Source organism: Aspergillus niger, assembly GCF_000002855.4.
Source record: "Aspergillus niger supercontig An12".
NCBI lineage: Eukaryota > Fungi > Ascomycota > Eurotiomycetes > Eurotiales > Aspergillaceae > Aspergillus > Aspergillus niger.
Window position 1 is genome coordinate 1,402,846 of NT_166527.1, and position 19,153 is coordinate 1,421,998.

At 49.5% G+C, this 19,153-nt stretch overlaps 7 protein-coding genes across 7 annotated transcripts; 5 read left to right on the forward strand and 2 right to left on the reverse strand.

The window, feature by feature from the left end:
* Nucleotides 1–72: 72 nt before the first annotated feature.
* Nucleotides 73–3,777, reverse strand: An12g05680 (uncharacterized protein; the record flags this gene model as incomplete). Its single annotated transcript, XM_001395596.3, has 2 exons — nt 73–3,210; nt 3,271–3,777. The coding sequence occupies 2 exons, from the start codon at nt 3,775–3,777 to the stop codon at nt 73–75; spliced, it is 3,645 nt and encodes a 1,214-aa protein (XP_001395633.3).
* A 310-nt stretch (nt 3,778–4,087) lies between these two features.
* On the forward strand, nt 4,088–5,405 carry An12g05690 (hypothetical protein; the record flags this gene model as incomplete). Its single annotated transcript, XM_059750920.1, has 7 exons — nt 4,088–4,201; nt 4,576–4,750; nt 4,802–4,845; nt 4,929–4,978; nt 5,051–5,146; nt 5,236–5,277; nt 5,360–5,405. The coding sequence occupies 7 exons, from the start codon at nt 4,088–4,090 to the stop codon at nt 5,403–5,405; spliced, it is 567 nt and encodes a 188-aa protein (XP_059604486.1).
* A 993-nt stretch (nt 5,406–6,398) lies between these two features.
* An12g05700 (uncharacterized protein) lies at nt 6,399–9,010 on the forward strand (the record flags this gene model as incomplete). Its single annotated transcript, XM_059750921.1, has 3 exons — nt 6,399–6,459; nt 6,502–7,725; nt 7,797–9,010. The coding sequence occupies 3 exons, from the start codon at nt 6,399–6,401 to the stop codon at nt 9,008–9,010; spliced, it is 2,499 nt and encodes an 832-aa protein (XP_059604487.1).
* A 598-nt stretch (nt 9,011–9,608) lies between these two features.
* On the forward strand, nt 9,609–11,248 carry An12g05710 (uncharacterized protein; the record flags this gene model as incomplete). Its single annotated transcript, XM_059750922.1, has 5 exons — nt 9,609–9,699; nt 9,759–9,960; nt 10,013–10,557; nt 10,620–10,816; nt 10,877–11,248. The coding sequence occupies 5 exons, from the start codon at nt 9,609–9,611 to the stop codon at nt 11,246–11,248; spliced, it is 1,407 nt and encodes a 468-aa protein (XP_059604488.1).
* Nucleotides 11,249–12,528: 1,280 nt separating this feature from the next.
* On the forward strand, nt 12,529–13,856 carry An12g05720 (uncharacterized protein; the record flags this gene model as incomplete). The annotated part of the gene is given in 2 exon segments (XM_059750923.1): nt 12,529–13,001; nt 13,056–13,856. Coding segments are annotated over 2 exon segments (1,274 nt in total), but the record flags the coding sequence as incomplete, so codon positions are not given.
* Nucleotides 13,857–14,737: 881 nt separating this feature from the next.
* Nucleotides 14,738–15,658, forward strand: An12g05730 (uncharacterized protein; the record flags this gene model as incomplete). The annotated part of the gene is made up of 5 exons (XM_059750924.1): nt 14,738–14,831; nt 14,944–15,191; nt 15,247–15,340; nt 15,399–15,471; nt 15,523–15,658. 5 exons carry the CDS (start codon nt 14,738–14,740, stop codon nt 15,656–15,658), a joined length of 645 nt encoding a protein of 214 aa, XP_059604490.1.
* A 610-nt stretch (nt 15,659–16,268) lies between these two features.
* An12g05740 (uncharacterized protein) lies at nt 16,269–18,114 on the reverse strand (the record flags this gene model as incomplete). Its single annotated transcript, XM_059750925.1, has 5 exons — nt 16,269–16,754; nt 16,809–16,958; nt 17,005–17,319; nt 17,476–18,015; nt 18,061–18,114. The coding sequence occupies 5 exons, from the start codon at nt 18,112–18,114 to the stop codon at nt 16,269–16,271; spliced, it is 1,545 nt and encodes a 514-aa protein (XP_059604491.1).
* Between the last annotated feature and the right edge of the window lie 1,039 nt (nt 18,115–19,153).

The following is a 19,153-nucleotide window of genomic DNA, read 5'->3' on the forward strand; positions in this document are numbered from 1 at the left end:
CCTGAACATCATTTCTGCCATTCTACCCCTTCCAGTTGAAGAAGGCGATTTACAGTGGAAGGGCCCTATGCACTAGCACATCCGAAAAATTTTCACCACACTCTGGTGATCATACTCTGCCGCCCAATCCTGAGGTGTGCGCCCATTTACATCCCTGGCGCTAACATCTGCATTTCCCGTAGCAATGAGGAGCTTTATCACAGCCTCGTTGCCATTCTCCGCTGCCCAAGACAGCGGCGTACGACCCTCCGAATCTCTGCTGTTGACAACCACCTCACCAGTAGCGAGCAGGAGTTTTACCACTATGTCATGACCCTCCCACGCCGCCCAAGAAAGGGGAGTACGACCCCTTATGCTTTTCGATTCAACATCTACCTTTCCCGTAGCAAGCAGAAGTTCAACCACTTCCTCGTGGCCTTCCCCAGCAGCCCACGAAAGCGGTGACCTGCCATATCTCGGATCCCTTACATCAACATCCACCTCCCGGGTAGAAAGAAGCAGCTTAACCACTGCCTCGTGGCCTTCCCCAGCAGCCCAGGAAAGCGGCTCCCTACCATATCTTCGATCTCTTATGTTAACATCAACCTGTCCAGTAGCAAGCAATCGCTTCACAATTCCCTCACAACCTTCTATTGCTGCCAAAAGCAGAGGAGTACCGTTATCGGAGTCCTTGCAGTCAACTTCTACCTTTCCTGTATCGAGAAGGCGCCTTACTACTGCTTCGTAGCCTTCCCTTGCTGCCCAGGATATTGGGGTCTTGCCCCTTGAATCCTTGTTATTGACATCAACCTCTCCAGTAGCAAGGACGATTTTTACCACTGCCTCGTGGCCAAACTGTGCTGCCAACGACAGGGGACTATTTCCAGATGAATCTCTGGAGTCGATGTCGGCCTTTCCTGTAGCAAGTAGAAGGCGAACTATTCTCTCGTGGCCATTCTCAGCTGCCAGTGCTAGCGGCGTACTGCCAGGCACATCCTTCGAATCGATGTCCACATCTTCACGGATTAGGAGCTTCACCACTTCGTCGTGACCATTCTGAGCTGCTAATGACAGTGGGCTTCGGCCAATTGAGTTCCTCGAGTCGATGTCCACTTCCTCTGCGGCAAGCAGAAGCTTCACAACTGCCACGTGGCCACGTTCCGCTGCCCATGATAATGGTGTCTGATCGTAATCCGAATCCTTTGAGTTAAGGTTTGCTTTTCCTGTAGGAAGAATGGACTTAACCACGCCGATAAGCCCCATGGATGATGCAATCAAAAGTGATGAAGTGCTGTCAGGAATATTATCTGTTTTGACAGCATAAATCCTCGACCATGTTTGAAATATATCCGACCATGGTTCGCAAAGTAACTTCGCGCGGTCTATTAGCGGGTCTTCGTCTGGAATGCAAGCTTGACGGAAATGAGTGTCCCAGTAAGATGATGAGTACTCTAGCATACATTTCTGAGGAAAGTTTTCTGGATCAAGAGATATACAGGAAATGCATATTCCCGCAAGGATCCGGTTCGATTCACCTGGAAGGAGTGAATACTTCCACCCTGTTGTGGGTTGGGAGAGGGTTTTGTCCAGGATAGAGTTGTTGTCCCGAACCAAAAACTCTTTCGCCGTCTGATGCAGAAGATAGACCTTGTCATCCAGAATGATCACAAAGAGCCCGCAAAGGTCTCTTAGGGTCTTTTTGAAGCGATGCGTTGGCTCCATGTTATCAACTATATCTGTTGGGGCTTGATAGCCTGCGCTGAGTGCTAGGGCCAGAGATAGTTCTTCCAAGGAAAGAGGTCGCATAGCTGCCGTAATAATATGGAGAGTTATCTTAGCCTTTTCCTTATCTGGACTTCGATCCAAGATTCTCTCATAGGCACAGTCAACGGTGGTGGGTAGGTCACTCAGTATCCGATGGACTTTACCTTTTGAGAACTCCGGGGTATTCTCGAGGACATCTAATATCAGACTCACCCACAGATAAGTTCGATTTTGAACCGCAGTAAGCCTGTCTATGAGCATTGTGCATTCCTCCTTCATCAGCGATCTTTGCTTGCTGATGTCCTGCACTCTTTTTCGGATGACAAGATTTATTTCATGAGATATCTGCTCAGCCTCTTCCCCGTCGTCACCACTTAAGTGGATGGTGGGTGATTCTGTGATAAGAGGGGAGAATCCACGCCGTATATGCTCATATGGTCTACTTGTAATCAAGAACTTCAGTTTGCTATTCTTGTGGGTGTTTGCATAAAAGTCGTTGACAGCGTTGATGAGCCGGCTCCGGTCCTCGTCATGGCATTCGTCTAAGGCATCAAGGAGACAATATATTTCTGCCGCCTTTGGATCGGTCGAAACAGACATGAGTATACTCCACAGCTCTGAGAATGACTGAGTAAGCTTGCTACTGTCAGTGTCCGCTTTATCCAGTATTGCGTCGTGCAAAAGGTGAGGCTGCGCTATGAATAGCTGCCTTAATATGACTGAAAGCGCGCTTGTTGCGCTCTTCTGGTCGGTAAAGTCATCTTTAAAGAAGAAATAGCAGACTGTTCGCTTATCATTGCTGACAAGAACCTCATCCACCAGATATCGAGTTAAGACTGACTTGCCACATCCTGGATCAGCCGACACCCATAGTAGACTTGAGAGGCCATTTCCTGAACTCCCTTGCCAGGCATGGAATTTCTCATGCCCTATGAACCATTCACAGGTTCCAAGGACACGCTTGCTGTTTCGGTCTTTTCGGTCCTTATAGGGACAGGTGTAGAGCAGGTTGAGGAATCGTTTCACCTTCTCATCTCGATCGGATGTAGCTGTCCATATGTTGCGATTGTGTAAGGCCTCCAATATTCTTTTGTACTTGTCCTGAAGCTCTTCGTATCTTTGCATTGATCCTGCATCTGCAATAACGGAAGTAGTTCGACCTAGTGTGATCTGGTATCTCTCAAATTCTTGCAGCAGGTTAGCCCAGCCGTCGCGGTTAAGGACATCTCTCCAGAATTGGTATGCTCGAGGTCTGTGTAAATAGCAGAGCGCTCGGGCCTGGAATTCCAGTATCTTTGAGTAAAATGAAATCATAGTTTTCCGAAGGTCATCAAGGAGGCCAATGTTCTGTTTTGTGTCCGAGTGCAGATAAAGGCGCTCCATTACATGCAATCGGCAAATTAACTCAGAAATAGATTCTAATCCTTGCAGGAGATGGGAATGCTGCTCTGCTGCTTGGATGACCGTCTAAACATCGTTAGACAATAGGCCATTTGTTGCCAGGAATAGTACTAAACCAGTGCTCACCGTAAAGCAGGCCATTATTCCAGCACAGGCAAGTGAGGCTGGGAGACTTGCATTTGCCGCAGTAGTCACAATATCTTTCACTGCCAGGATGTTTTGGAACGCCTTGGTAAGTTGGTCCCGGACGATGATGGTATGGGTTCCTAGGTGTATCATCCACTTCTTCTCCTCCACCAGATTCGCCCTGGTCTTAAGAAAGTCAGATAGTCGCTCATGGAGGGACGAATCCACTGGTTGAAATTTCAAATCATAATCGGACTGCAGTATTTCAATGGAGGCTGTCATGATCGTATCCAGTTCACTGTTGTGTCTCATTTTCTGCTCAGCTTGGATCCAGAGATCGTCAGATGGAGGGGCAGGTCTATCAAGATACTCTTGTCTAGACACCAGGCCTTCTGATATACTATTGATCACTCTGTTTGGGGCACTGCTTCTGGTAGACGGTGTTCTCTTCTCATGTCGTCGTCTTCTGAGCCACGAGGACTTCGCTTTATAGAAGAGGTCGTGCATTTTTTGGCTGCCTTTCGCGGCTTGTCCGCCTCAAAGGGGCGATTTTAATAGGTCGACTGAAATGAGCTTGCACGGTTCATCCAGTCTTGATGCTGCGAATGCCCTACCATGTCCTTGACCAATGCCCCGCCTTGAGAAGTGAGTTGGCGCAGCAGGGAAATGGCGGCCATAATCAACCAATCAAGCACTATGATGGTACAGGATTAACGCTAACCGCTGCACCAAGCCAGATTGGGCTAGCCTTTTTGGTGTCTCATTTGATAGTGAAAAATCAAGTCAACATGTGCTCTAACGCGCGTTTGTAAGGACAATGGGGTGGTATAAAGTCCTCGGAATGGATATGCTCATCAGGTTCTCAACGTTGATGAGGGACCTGGGCGTTGCTATGTTGCCAGACAGCTTTGTTTCGGAAATTGCTTACAACGTGCATTATTTAATTCAAATGAATTGATGGTTGTTTTTGATTAGGACATAAACCGTACTGTGCCCTCAGGATTTCTTAATTCATACTGAGTACGCAGCTACCCTGATCAGGAAAAAGTAGGTAATTGTCCCGTGTACCATCACTCAGCCACTCATAGGACCCATATACATCACAAATTGAATACACACAGAAAGCGGAAGAGAACAGATTTCCCCCGTATTCCCCAGCGACAAGACCGGATACACTCAAATCATGGCTCTGTGCTAAAGATACAACAGATCAAAATTAGTACGCTCATCTCACGTCATAATGTTTAAAGGGAATTTACCCCAGTCCATCGCCTAGCAACTACAGAACGGGGCGGGATCACCCAGTGGCCAGGCGCAGCATCCAGCTCCACACTGGGCAGCCTTTACCCATCGTGCGCCGTTACAGATTGCCACGGCGCCAAAGTCGTCGGTGCAGTCGTAAGTGCTGCTACCGCTGCAGGGGCCCCCGATGGTTGCGGTTCCATGAGCAGAGGCGAGAAGTGTGGTAACGACGGTAAAGGTGAGGGCTGAAAAGAGTTGCATTTTGGTGATGTTTCTCGGTTCGAATCAGATATTCTGGAACTTGCTGAGGATATTGATGATGCGATAATTTGGGTGTGAAGTAGGTAGTCAGGTTGGCGGGTTGAGGTGGTATATATATAGCTCGATGGACTAACTGTAGTTATGTAGTTGACAAGGCTCGGATTGTGCTGGTGTTGGTTACGAGTGCTCGTACAATTCTCATGAGGTATCTCTTGGATATGACTGGACAAGAGTGCGAGGCGTCCAAGTTGTTGTTCGATAAAGCCCCATGTTGAAGGCAACACATTGTTGGACAGAATCATAGCCACTCTTGGCTCCATGCAAAACCGCAGCTATCCAATGAACTTGTGCCGGATACCCCGGGTAGAGCCTGGTAGCTGGGGTATGGCTCACTGACTGAGATCTAGTTAAGTCGGTGCAGCTATAGACGCACTCGCTGCAGTAGGCTTACGTCATCTAGAGGTATGCCATGATTGATTTGCCAGCTATGCGCAAGAGTACGCTGTAGTCGCCATGGAATCTTGGAAACTTACCGTGTTGATTAGCCGCGCGAGCATGCTGTCCCTTCAGTTATGGGATTAAGCAGGGCTCAGAAGAAGCCATCGGGAGCTACCAAGCATAATAGCTTTTGAATAAAGTTGCACGTTAGGTAGGTATAGTCTTTAGCCTAGTGCAGGTCACTTTCAGCTATCATATCTCTTGCTTATTCCCCGCCTTCGGATACGAGATTTATATGCAGGGCCATGATCTTCCCGTGTTCGCGTGTAAGGCCTCCCACTGATCGACATAACCGGAGCTTTGTTTTGCGGAGTGAGAACATTGACCATGAACGTACTATGCATTCGACGGTGGCCTAGTCAGTCCGAAAGGTGCAAAGGGACGATCGGATCTGATTCATCATGACACTCGAATCCTACGAAGCATTACTTGACTCTCAATGAGACTGTGTGGATACGAGGTGTGAGCTGCAAACACTTCCTAGCCTTGATGGCTGGGATGAGGACTTTTCTTCCGTCAAGGCACATGGGACTCCCTGACAGATCAACTCTTTTTAAGACTCCGGAGACTAGCAGCCTTAGGCCCCCAATGAGCTGGTGCCTGAGGCGAGAAGGATCTGCTATTTCCAGCAAATTTGTCAAGGCGGTATGGTTCTGCCCAATATTTGCGAGTAGCTGCCTGAAATTTGAGGGCGGGATAGTTCCTCGCCGACCTTCCTCTTTTGGACTGTGTTGCCCTTTGTTTCGATTTGATGAGCACCGCCCCTAAGGACGTGAATAATCCGAACTGCTGCTTGGAATTCTGCTGAGGAACCATGCAGGTGACAAGTACCATAAGTGAAACCAGTAAGGATGGTCCGCACATTCGGCACATAATAACCCGTGATGAATGCGGGGTGAAGACCCTGAAAGGATTTCTGTCGGGGAAGCGATAGCCCGTGCACCAATTGCCGTGCCGGATAGATGGAGGTGCCCACATCCCGATCCACTGACCGACAGCTGAATCATGTCTACAGCTGGGGTAAAGCTGGTGCCTGATGAGGGGATTTTATTAGCCAGGGTCCTTATATGACTGGAAGTGCTAGAGGCAGCCGGCAGTTGCCAACCCTTGACAGCTACGGGTGCAAAATGTCTGGGAAGCAATTGACCATCTTCACATGCAGCAGCTTGCTGTTCGCGTCACTCATAGGTGCCCAAAGGCGCGTATAAACATTCGACCATTACAACTCAGTTATTGCTGACAGAAGTGATAGGGAGGCTGTCGTGCCCCCCACCCGATATGAAATTGGTTCTGGATTTACGAACTACACCGGTTATGGGAATGCATCCTGCTTCACACTTGACCAGAAGAGCCCATTAGTTACCCTAGACTACGGTACCGAGGTTGGAGGCTTCCCCTTATTCCATGTGGACTTTCTGTCAACTGCAGTCCAGCTCGAGGCCAAATACACTGAATCCAAAACTGGTCTTGATGAGCCGTTTGGTGATGGGCCATGGACCTTTTCCAATGGCCTTTCCAACACCTTCCGTGTCGAAACTTTCAATGTCAACTCTCCTGGGACGGTGGAGTCGTTCTTCATTCAAGGGGGTCTTCGCTGGCAGAACCTCAAGCTTCTCACGGAAGGCAGTGTCCGCATATGCCAAGCGGGTATCAGATCTCAAAATGATCGCACTGCGGTGGACAAGCTGCCTGGATACTTCGAAAGCTCGAATAATCTGTATAATGAAATCTGGGCCTTGGGGCCACGTACAGTCCAGCAAGCATGCATTGCTGCAGATACCGCACCGTCGACATGGGAAGTCACTGGAGACGGAGTGTATCTTCGTGGACAGCAGCCTGCCCAATCGGTGGCAGGAGCCTCCTTTAGCAACTACACCATGACCTTCCAGACCAATATTGTCCGTGGAGGAACAGGATGGAAGGTTGCCACGGGTGTGGGTGGCTTTGGTCCTTACTTTGTTCTTACCAGTGAATATCCTGTTGGCTCGACGTTTGTCAATACAAACCGAACCATTGTCCCCCCAAACTCACTAGCTGTGGGTTACGGGTGGAACTTGGTGAATCAGACCTCGCTCACCACCGGAAAAGTGAACCATTATTCCTTGCCTTTCAACATCAAGGAAGGGCAGTGGTATGAGATTTCAACCTCCATTAATGCGACCGGATACGGCGTTACTATCAATGGAACTGAAATATTCGTGGCACTGGATGACCTGCAAATCGTAGCTGGCACTACTGGCTCCTCTGGCAGTCTGACAGGCGGTACCTGGGGTTTTGGGCCATATCAGGACCAAATTGCGCTTGTCAAGGATGTTACGGTTCATGCGCAGAATGGTACTATGCTGTACCAGAATCCTATGACGCTCAGCTCCGTCCTCGAAGAATATGGAGTGATGGCTAATAAGCACTCCGTCTGTCTGGACGGCGCGAAAAGAGACCGCCTTGTCTGGAGTGGTGATTTTGTACACACGTATCGCGTCATCCAGTCCAGCACCTATCGCTCGGATTTATAACCGGATCACTAGAATATTGGATTGGCCGTCAGGCACCGGACTCGTCGCAGTACGCTGGCTATTTCAGCATGTCACCAGCGATAGGCCAGTCGGCGAAATATGTCGACACGTATGCTTCTTTTGGGCTTCTCGATTACCAGCTTTTCCTTCTCAACGTATTCGCCGGTCACTACAGAAATTCTGGCGACAAGGCGTTCGTAACCAAGCATTGGGCGAAGATCAAGAAGGGCGTGGAAGCTATCCTGCCCTTGATAGATGATCAATCTGGACTGGCGGTCGCTACCGACATCGGGGCATTCTTCTCTGGATCCGACAATGGTACTGCAGTATCGGCACTTCTTGCCCACACACTCGACCAGATGGCCGATGTTGCATCCGCAATGAATGAGACAGATGTCGCGACAACTTGGACTCGCTCGGCGACTTCAGTCAAAGCTGCGATCCGCCAACAGCTCTGGAACCACCGCCTTGGATACTACGCTACCGACTTGAGTGACCCGACCGAGCAGTCTATCACCGGTAGCGCCTGGGCTATTCTGGCGGGAGTCGCCAACGCCACGCAAGCAGAATCCTCGCTCGCGGCGTTATCATCACTCCGGCTTGGTATCGGCTACAAAACGACGAGCTCCGTTGCCAACGCATCATCGACTAATCTTGCGCCTTTCCTCACTGGCTTCCTCCTAGAAGCGATTATGCAGGAAAGTCGCAATAGCCCCAGTTCAAGCAAAGCGAGGACGACAGCTATTGGCGTGCTCCTCGACCAGCTCTGGGCTGCGATGGTGACCCAAAATGAATACTATACTGGCACGACCTGGGAATATCTTTACCCTGATGGCCGACCCGGGCTTGACTTCTATACGTCGCATGCGCACCCCTGGGCAGCTGCGCCGACGTATGTTTTCTCGGAATATGTACTTGGTGTTCAGGCGACTTCGGCTGGGTTTTCTGAGTGGGAGTTTCGCCCAGCGATGCTGGATGTAAATTTGTCCTGGGCGCGGGGAAGAGTGCCTACTCCTCAGGGGCCGATCCAAGCTAGTTGGCAGTTGAATGAAACGAGCGTGCAGTTGAGCGTGTGTGGGCCTAGTGGTACAGAGGGGGTTGTCAGGGTGCCATTTGCTATTAAATCCTATTCCGTGGATGGGGAACAACAAACAAATGACAAGGACGGCTTGGAAGTTCAAGTGTCCGGAGGATCATGTACTGATATCCATGCTGTGAGAGGGTGAGCCTATCTCGAGACAATTTCGAGATTTGTACATACCGTATTGTCGCTCATAATGTTAATGACTGCACATATAAGAAACATTCAATATGTAACGAACTGTTGTCACAAGTCATGATAAAATGCAGAAAATCGCTCGCTCTCCCGACTCTGAACAGATGCCACGAGTGGGGTTCGTCCCCGCAAAACCTAAATTAATAGCTAATTTCTCGCCTTTACCCCAGCCCAGCAATGCAGCCAATCGCAAGCCTGATTCGATGCGGTCTGAGGGCCACGCGGCTGGCCATGGCATATCCGCCTGCCTTGTGGCGTTCCATAACCAACAGTCGTCGAGAAACCCTGGTCTGGCTTCGGCTTGGGCCACTCCCTATGGATTATTCGCCTTTTTCCAACAGCTCTCGAGCCTTCTGATCAAGCACATGGCTTGTTTCTCGGCTTTGATTATCCCGAAGCCCCAGAAGCTTGGGCTTCTCCAGATGCAGGTTGAATAAAAGGGCGCGCTGTCCCTAGGGCTGCGTTGTGGTCGCTGCATTTCAGGTGTATAGCTAACCCCTTTTCTTCCATTATCCGCTCTACTGTTCCTCCTTCCGCGATAGCCCAACATGTGGCGACGCCGCATCACGATCGATGACCAGGCCATCACCGATGGTTCGGGCATTACGCTCAAGCAATCTCTTTTTCCTAATTTTCTAGGTCTGGTGTCCCCACCATCGTAAGCGATTCCATGATCAGCTAACATCTGGTCCAATTAGTGACCATCCTATTCTTCCTCTGGGGATTTGCTTACGGCCTCCTCGATACCCTCAACTCCCACTTCCAAGATGAACTCAATATCACCGCGAGTATGTCATCAGGCTTATCCGCCGCGTACTTTGGTGCATACTTTCTCTGCCCCCTAACAGTCTCTGGGTGGATTCTCCGCCGATTCGGTTTCCGCGTGACATTCATGACTGGGTAAGACCACCACAACCCTTTCATCGCCCACAACTAACCCTAACTGTGAAAGCCTATGCGTCATGACAATCGGCTGCCTCCTCTTCTGGCCCAGCGGCGTCAAAGCCTCCTTCGGGGGTTTCTGCGGCAGCATGTTCGTTGTCGGCACCGGCCTCTCCACTCTCGAAACCGGAGCCGACAATTTCCTCGCCATCTGCGGTCCCCCTCGATACTCCGAGATCCGACTCAACCTGGCGCAGGGTATCCAAGGCGTGGGAACCTTCGTAGCCCCACTTCTCGCCTCACGCGTCTTCTTCGCCAACACCGTCGACACACAACAGGGACTGAAGAACGTGCAATGGGTGTACCTGGGTGTCGCATGCTTCGTGGCCCTGCTTGTCCCACTCTTCTATATCGCGCCCATGCCGGAGGTCACCGATGCGGATATGGGTCTGCAGGAGCGGGACATTTCCGAGACGGATGTTGGGCCGTTCAAAAAACAGTACAATTTGTTCCTTGGGGTATGGAGTGAGTTCTGCTATACCGGGGCGCAGGTGGCTGTTGCAAACTACTTTATCAATTTCGCCGAGGAGGCGGGGTATAGTGCTTCCAAGTCGTGTATGTCTTTGTCCTCCTTTTCTTTCTTGCTTGAGTGAAAATCTCTTCTAACATCTCGTCAGCCGACCTCCTCGCCGTCGGCCAGGGCCTATATACCTTCATGCGCTTCGTCTCCAGCGGACTCATCACCATCGGAGTAAAACCCCGATACATCCTAGCCACATACCTGGGGCTTTGCTTTATATTCGGTGTCGCCGCAACCACCACGTCTGGTCCAACCAGTGTCGCTATGTTGATCCTCGTCCTGTGCTTTGAAAGTGTACGTCTCCCAACATTTTAAGCCCAACACTACCCACCCCTACTAATATGGTAAATACAGGCCTGCTTCGCCACAATCTTCACCCTCGCCCTACGCGGTCTAGGCCATCACACCAAACGCGGTGGCAGCATGCTAGTAGCCGCTATCTCCGGTGGAGCTGCCATCCCGCCCATGACTGGGGCTGTGGCGACGCATACGGGTAACTTTCACAAAGCGATGGCGATTCCAACGGCGTTTTATGTACTCGCGTGGATATTCCCGATATATGCGAACACGGTAAGTCGGAAGCTGTTGGATGGTCATCGGACGACGGATGTGAATGTTTCCGGGGAGAAGAAGGTTGTGGATGGCCATGATGAGGTGGAGGTGGAATTGCAGGCGGAGGATGGGAAGGGTGGGACGGAAAGGGTGGAGAATATCAATGCTGCGTAGGGGATGCAGTCCTGTGTCAGGCTACGTTGCAAGTCCGCAGGGGTGAAATCAAGACGAGAATTTGCCTTGCATCCTATTAGCCCGATGCATGGCATCTTTGTACTCCCCCTCCGATTTGATTCCACCCGGCCAAAAGGGCTCGGTGAGATAACTCATTGAGTTCCCGCTCGGATAAAATGGACCAATGCGGTGGTTTGGTACCCTGATGCTTCGAGTTGAAGTGCCAATTGAGGCGCATATTCTGTTCGCACCCAACGGGCTTTTCGACATTCAGATTTCTTTCAAATAGAGGTCAAGTTGGCTGGTTATCAAGTCTTTTACTTCGTCGCTAAGTGCTATGTAGACTTCATCGAGCTCCCTGCCTGGCACACGGGTCATCAAAATCGAAACTGGTGCCGGGGGAGTAACCGGATGATCCCCAAAGCAAATGACTTTGGGAACTGGGAGGCCTGCTTTTCCAGCAACACTTCTTCTAGTTGGGTACTGTCGAACTATTTTGATCCGAAAGGAGGCTCAGCGACCTGGATGTTGAAAGGAATTCCGACCCAGTCACAGTATGAGTGAGAGAATGATTTCAGATAATAATGGACGATGCTCCAAAGGCGACGAATGAGGGGGTGATTTGGCTTGGAAGTGGATGGTAGCTAGTAGTTGCTTGGGACTGCTGGAATATTTTTGGGCTAGGTAAAGCCTGGGCGAAGGATACGGAATATCAGCCATCGCGGCATTTCAGCTGTTGTTTGCTGAACAGCTGTTGAGGGATGGAGGAAAGAACACTGGCTGTCGACTTGGGCTGGACCTGGCTGTTACATCTTGATAAATGATGAAGGCGGTTCGACACATATAAATAATACAATATGGATTTGTGCAACATTCACTGATATGCATCATGGGGATTAACCTCACGTGATTTCTGTGATTTCCTGTGAAGCCGTACAGCTTCCTATTTGGGTAAGTGCTCGCTATAAGGAGCGGTACCAATCAGTCCACCTTCTTATTGTCATGTTTCTTTTATTGCGGTTCAACTACTATTGGGCACATCTATCTCTTATCTCTATACTAGTACCTAGACTAATCATCATCATAATCAGCCCTGATCGGCCGATGCTTATCGCAACTGTATCTGACCCTGAACCCCGCACGGTACATTGTGCACCATTGATCTCCAAATCACCTTAACCCCTCATCTGCTGTCAAACCCATTCCCTCTTAACACTCCCTATACCCCAGAATTTTAACAACCACCAGTCTCTCCACAGTTGATACAGACTATCAACACCATGACCTCCCAGTCAAACAGTTCCCCACCCACGGATCTAGACAACGCTCTGACCCACTACACCAATGTCTATCGCGCCAAGAACCCCAAATCATTCGAAGTCATTCAATCCGCCAGCAACAGTATCCCCAGCGGCACATCGCGCGGCGTACTCATTCACGCCCCGCACCCGCTCGTCTTTCGCGGCGGAGATGGCTGCTATCTCACCTCGCTAGACGGAGATGAATACCTCGACTTGTCTCCGAATACACCGCAGGAATGTTCGGGCACTCGCATCCGGCCATCATTGAAGCCATCCACAGCGTCACACAGCAAGGGTTCACGCTGGGAGGTGTGAACAGCAAAGAAAGCGAGCTAGCTCAGATTCTCGTCTCGCGGTTTCCAAGCATAGACGCAATCCGATTCTGTAATTCGGGTACGGAGGCGAATATGTTTTCGCTGGGGGTTGCTGTCGCATACACGGGGAGAAGCAAGGTACTCCCGCATACCCTTGTCAGCTGAGCTGGATTAAAGCTAAAACGTCCCCAGATACTCGTCTTCAAAAACGGCTATCACGGCGGCACGCTCACCTTCGGCGCTAACACCGCCCTCAATCTTTCCCACGAATTCATCATCGCAAACTACAACGACATCCCGGATACAAAAGCAAAACTCACTTCCGACATCGGCGCCATCCTCGTCGAACCCATGCAGGCGGCAGGTGGAATGATCCCCGCTGACATCGCCTTCTTGCAATTCTTGCGCGACGAAGCGACCCGGCTGCAGGCAGTTCTTATCTTCGACGAAGTGGTCACATCGCGACTCAGCTACGGTGGACTCCAGGAACGGTACAGCATCATACCGGATATGACGACCTTGGGGAAGCATTTCGGCGGCGGGTTCTCATTCGGTGCATTTGGTGGGAAGAGGGAGATTATGCGGTCGTTTGAGCCAGGGAAAAAGCAGTCTTTGTTCCATACTGGAACGTGGAATAATAATGTATTTTCAATGACTGCAGGGGTTGTAGCGGCGAAGTTGATGAGTCGGGAAGAGCTGGAGAGGGCGAATGACTTGGGGGATCATTTAAGGGAAGGATTACGTCGGATCTTCGAAGATAAGCGTCGTGATCTTCAGGTGATCGTTAGCGGCATAGGGAGTGCGGTAGGAGTGAAATTCTTGGGTGAGAATGGGGAAATTATTCGGGATCTATATTATTTCTATTTGCTGAATGACGGCGTATATATGGCGCATCGGGGGTCGTTTGCAGTCAATTTGGTGCATCGACGGGAGCATGTGGACGTGGTATTGGCGTTGACGAAGAAGTTTTGTGGGGATATATTAGCTTTGTAGCTGAGATTTCAGTACTCCGACATCTTCTAGCAAGCATTACAGATCCAGCAGTAGACAACAACGAACACACGGTCACCGCTCTGCAGTGGATAGACTCCGTATTTCCGATCTCGGATTTGACGCGGAAGGCCGAGTCTCGGTCGTGTCCAATGCGTTGACATCATTGCCGGGATAATTACGAGGCAGATCAATCCATTCATCATCGCCTGTCCGACATCGACGCGATGATGAATATCATTGGCTCAGACAGGGCGAGGATGATGATCTAATCGGTCGCCCGGAATTGGCAATATTGTTCCTGGTGGCCAAGATGCCAGATCCACTGGTGCAGTATGGTTTGGAACATGCTTAATATTGCTTCTATAGCTTGTCTATACCTTTCACAAATACTGTAACTATCTTTATCCGACTTTTTCGTACTTCACAGGGTCTAATCCAGTGTGCGGCCCTGCATCCGACCACCACCCCATTGAGAGCCCCATCCAGACCCCTACCAAACAACGACATCAGCATAAGCGAAGCGCCATGGAACGCCACCAGCCCGTGTAAACCAATGATGGATGCCAACGCGGGAGCTGCAATGAAGTTGCAGAATGCAGACACTGACAGAGCACACAATCACGGTGTCAAAGCAGTGGAACCGGGCTGGACCCGCCTGACGTCACGGATCGCCCTTCCGCCGACCCTGACAAAACAAGATTATCAATGCAGCCCTGACGTGGTCCCTGCCTTCATTCTGTGACCTATTCTCGAATTCTCATCTTATAAGGAGAATTATGGGCGGAATATCGCTCCTTCATTCTCATCAATTTCATCCCCCATTATTTGGAAATATCATCAATAATGGCCGTTATTTGGGGGTTAGATCTCCATGAAATGCAATGGAGCAAATTCAAGAGCTCATACATGTTCAACCGGGTGTATCATCTGCGTCGCACGAAGATGATCGTCTATCAGCTCGCTATGATTTTCTGTGTATGTTCGGAGTCGGTTGGAACAGCGGCGCTGTCTGGTTAGCATCACCTTCTTTCACTCAGCACACTACCGTACTATTTCGCAAGTGCTAATGGCCTGTGTCAATCAATAGACTACCTCGACCAACAAGACGACATCCAAAATCATCATCCCGGAATTTACGTCTACAACAACGACTTCATCGGCGCCGCATCATACAACATCTTCGTCGGAATCGCCGTCGCATTCATATTCGGAGGAGCGTTCTTCTTCGATTTATTCTGGCCGGAACGTCACGAGAGTCGCTCTGTCCGGTTGGCGTGGAAGATTTGTGCCGTAATTGTGTCGGTGATGATGCTGAGTTCGGCCCTGACCATGACGGTATGATAGCTGGAGACGTGTTTTGGGATGAATGCATGACTGACAATGGGAATAGATCATCACAGCGACAGGAAGTGCTCGCATCGATGGAACGGATGCGTCAACGGCGCGGAAGTTTTGGGAAGAATCGATGAAGAAGCCTGCTTTGAGTATGTCTCTCTTGGATAACATCGCACAGTGCTGCTTTATGCTAATATGGTGGAACAGAATATCATACCAACCCAAGGGCGATCGCATCCGCTGTTCTGGCTTGGCCGGGGTGGGTATTTACAACAGTCAGGTATGCTACGTCTTATTTCATTGATGCCAAGCGAATGCTAATCTGCTACAGTACCGTTATTCTCTTCCTGTCGCAGCGCCACGATGATCAGTATGGGCCCAAGTCAGCCTACGGTCGGCAACTGGGCAGTGCTGCGGATACAGGGGAGAGTACAACTACGGAGGATAAAGTCGTCAATGGTGTATAACTTGTTCTTATTCTGACGATAATAATGGGAGTGGATGATGAATACCTGGATCCCTGATGACTGTATATACCATTGTACTTTTATGCGATGTAATGATCTTTTTGTATTGTGATAGCGATAGACGGCGCGAAAGGTGACTGGGCTCTGATTGATTATGTATAATATTATGATTTTGACTGGTGACTTATCGATTACAATGATTACCTTCACAGCTGAACTTCACGAACCAGCTAGACCATCGGGGATTCTTGTAGTATGCTGCTATTTATTTACTTTATGTTGAGGGCTCGACATGTCCTGCGCTGCGAAAGCGACTAGCATATGAACTTCATTGTGTATATATAATGCTAGAGGTACGATTATTCAAGTAGTACTACCTCTTACAAAATTGATGATTTGGGGGTTATAATGATAGTTTAGACGGTTGCATGGATGTTGGAGCACTCCATTGTGTTCAAATCAAGATTAGCAGTCTGGTTTCCATTGAGTGTTGCGCCATCCCAGCTCCATACTAACAAAATAAGATCATGATTACAAGAATTCCATCAAAACAAACTGCAAACAAAACTACCAACCATTACACGCCCATCACAGCAATAGCTACAACAAGTCAAGCTGCGATCACACTTCTGCCCCCATCCGTGGTCAAGCGCTGTCTAATCTTGATAGCCAAGTAATCCGATCCGAGCCGACGCAGCTCGTGCCCGCCATCTTCAATTTCAACGTCCACAATGGAACTCGGAGAAAACAGAAGAGCCTCACCCACACGAAGATTAACGATGTGGCCAAACAGGGAGCGCTCGTTGCTTTCGTTGAGCTGCCCTTCTTCCCCGTCAGTCGCTCTAGCTGGAGCCTTACCCGCCTTGCGAGCGAAAGGATTAGTCGCCGCACCCGCCAGATGCTTCTGCAGGATTCTCAGCCACTCGGGAGAGGTAAAACGGTGAACAATGGTTGCGGTGCAGAGGTTAAGAAGATCCGTCGACACCGTGGGTTCTTGAGTCGAGATGATTACTCTGGCCGCAAGGTGCCGCTGGAGGCGGACGACAGAGAGGAGCGTTTCGGTAAAGGCCTGGGCTTCAGATGATGTTTTCATGTACTAGCTCGACTGTTAAAGATAGACTTAAGCGAGAAATAAAAAAAGGGAGCTCACCTTGTGAGCTTCATCAAGAGCAACGACCCGGCCAATGTCGGACTCCTGCTCCATGAAGATGGCGAGAGCGATGTTAAAAAGCGAACAAGCCGTCCCGGGTGAGATGCATGGGCACGAGAGGTCAAGGATCGTCAGCTGGCCGGGCTGAGACTATGATTAATCATTATCATCCGAATATGGGGTGCATCGTGCTCACCTTCGGGTTCCAAAGTGATCCCTGCTTCGGGGGGGCCTGGGTTCTTCTGTGAGAAGCTTTGGCTACCTGAGCCTGAGGCATAAAACTCTCGAGCATCTCCAATCGTTGTTTCAGTGGCTCGAGCTGGCCGGGAGTCAAACCAGAATCGATGATTTTATTCTTGAAAGATTTGTAGTCGAAACCAGCCTGGGTCTCTTGCTGAGCGACCCTCATCTCTCGAAGGATCCGCTTGGCCGTCTGCATGTATAGTGGTATATCTCCGTCACCCTGCGAAACAGCCATAAGATTCATCATGCGCTCCGTATTAAGATCTTTCTGATCGATAAACTAAGGCTCCACGGAGACGTCAAGTCGTGAGTAGGCTTGCTGTAAATGCCGTTAACTGTCTGACAGGACCAAGTCATGACCAAGCGAGATAAGAATACTGACTCTTATGGACCAAATATTAGTGGGGGAACATAGGACCCTTACTTTCACGTCCGGGTGCGATGACAAAAAGGCTGCCTCACACGGGGAGCCAGTCACATCACTGAAAAACGTGTCGCAATGAAACACCAAACCTGTGAGGGGGTTTGGCAGTCTGCCAGCTTTGGACTGGATGAGGCAATTCTCCAGCAAGCATGAGAGCGTGTGGCTTTTGCCCGAGCCCTGTGATCCACAAATAAACACACTCGATGGGTGAGAGACATTGAAAAACAATCTGGGATCAGTTTCCATCGAGTACGGCTCTCCTCTTTCGATGAGTGACAACTTCTGAATCGAACCTGCCAACAATCCGAGCTGGGGGATGCTGTTGGCCCCAGTTTCCTCTCCGTCTTGCTTGGTGCCTACCTCCAAAGCACAGCCTGCGATAATTGGTGCATGCTCAGACTTGCCACGCTCACCATCATCGTGAACCTTAGATCCGAGAAGAGTCATTTGGTATTCCACGCCAGTTTCGCGGAACTGAGAATTCTTCGCTATGGAGGATGAAGCACCAGATGACTGCTCAGTGTCACTTGTGTTAGCAGACTCAAAATATACAGTAGAGAGGACTTATCCGTCACTGCAACCCACATTCACGAATCCGTCGTAGTGCTTCACGTTGCTGTTGTCTCTGTGAGAAGACATGATGGTCCGTGCGAATCTAGTGAAGACTACAAGTCACGGAATAGTTGGATTGGGATGGCAAGTGACGGAGGAAAATGAGAAGTAAGGCGGTAAGAGAAGATGAAAAAAGGGGAGAAGATTTTTCTTCATATAGAATGGGTATTTTAGGGGATCTGTGAATTAAGATGCTATTTGTCGCCATCTTGGTGAACGAAAGTGAGCATTCACGTCCATGACCAACATGCCCATCACTGTGATATGCCCATTGTGAATCCATCATAGCGGTGAAGCGTAGATGGGTAATATGCATTGACACTAACAAATACATACACTATATTCACATTCAAGTCTATTCCCTGCCAAAGACCCCTAGGATGAAGTAACTGGCCATCACCCCAAAACGGAAACTGGTACCATATGGACTAGTTCTATATTAGGCTTAGTGCTGGATGTCTTAATGCCTGAGGCATACACAATTTATCCACCCAGGGATACCGTAGAGAAGTTCAGTTCGAGCCATGATCTTTATACCAAAACCCGTACAAAGTAAGAGAATCTGTAATATATTAATATTAGAATAGCTGACTAGAAAATTGGCTCATGTTCTAAACAGTTTGATCATACATCCACAAACAAAATCATCATCTCATCAACAATACTACCTACCATCCTCTTCCTATTCTGCACACCAAGCACTCCGCCCAAAGAAAAGCCACAACGCACCTAACCCCACCAGTCATTCCATCCATATAATCGCAAAACCAAGCTTAAAGGCACAAAGCTTGAATGCTCCACAAACTCTAATCTCCGCCATCTTGCCAAGGTCTTGGTTCCATCCAGCCAAGCTGTACCAAGAATTGTGGATGCAAAGAGCCAAGCATTGGCATGACAGTGAGTTTGCGCCACGTGCGGCTTCAGATCGGGAATGAGCTTGTCTTGATGCTTAGCTTAGACTAGGTATGGAGATTGGGTGTGGTGGGTTTCGGGATATTGGGATTGTCATTTCCCGGCTGGAGGGTAGATGTTGGACTTGGATGGGGACGAAAGGGGAGGTGGAGTA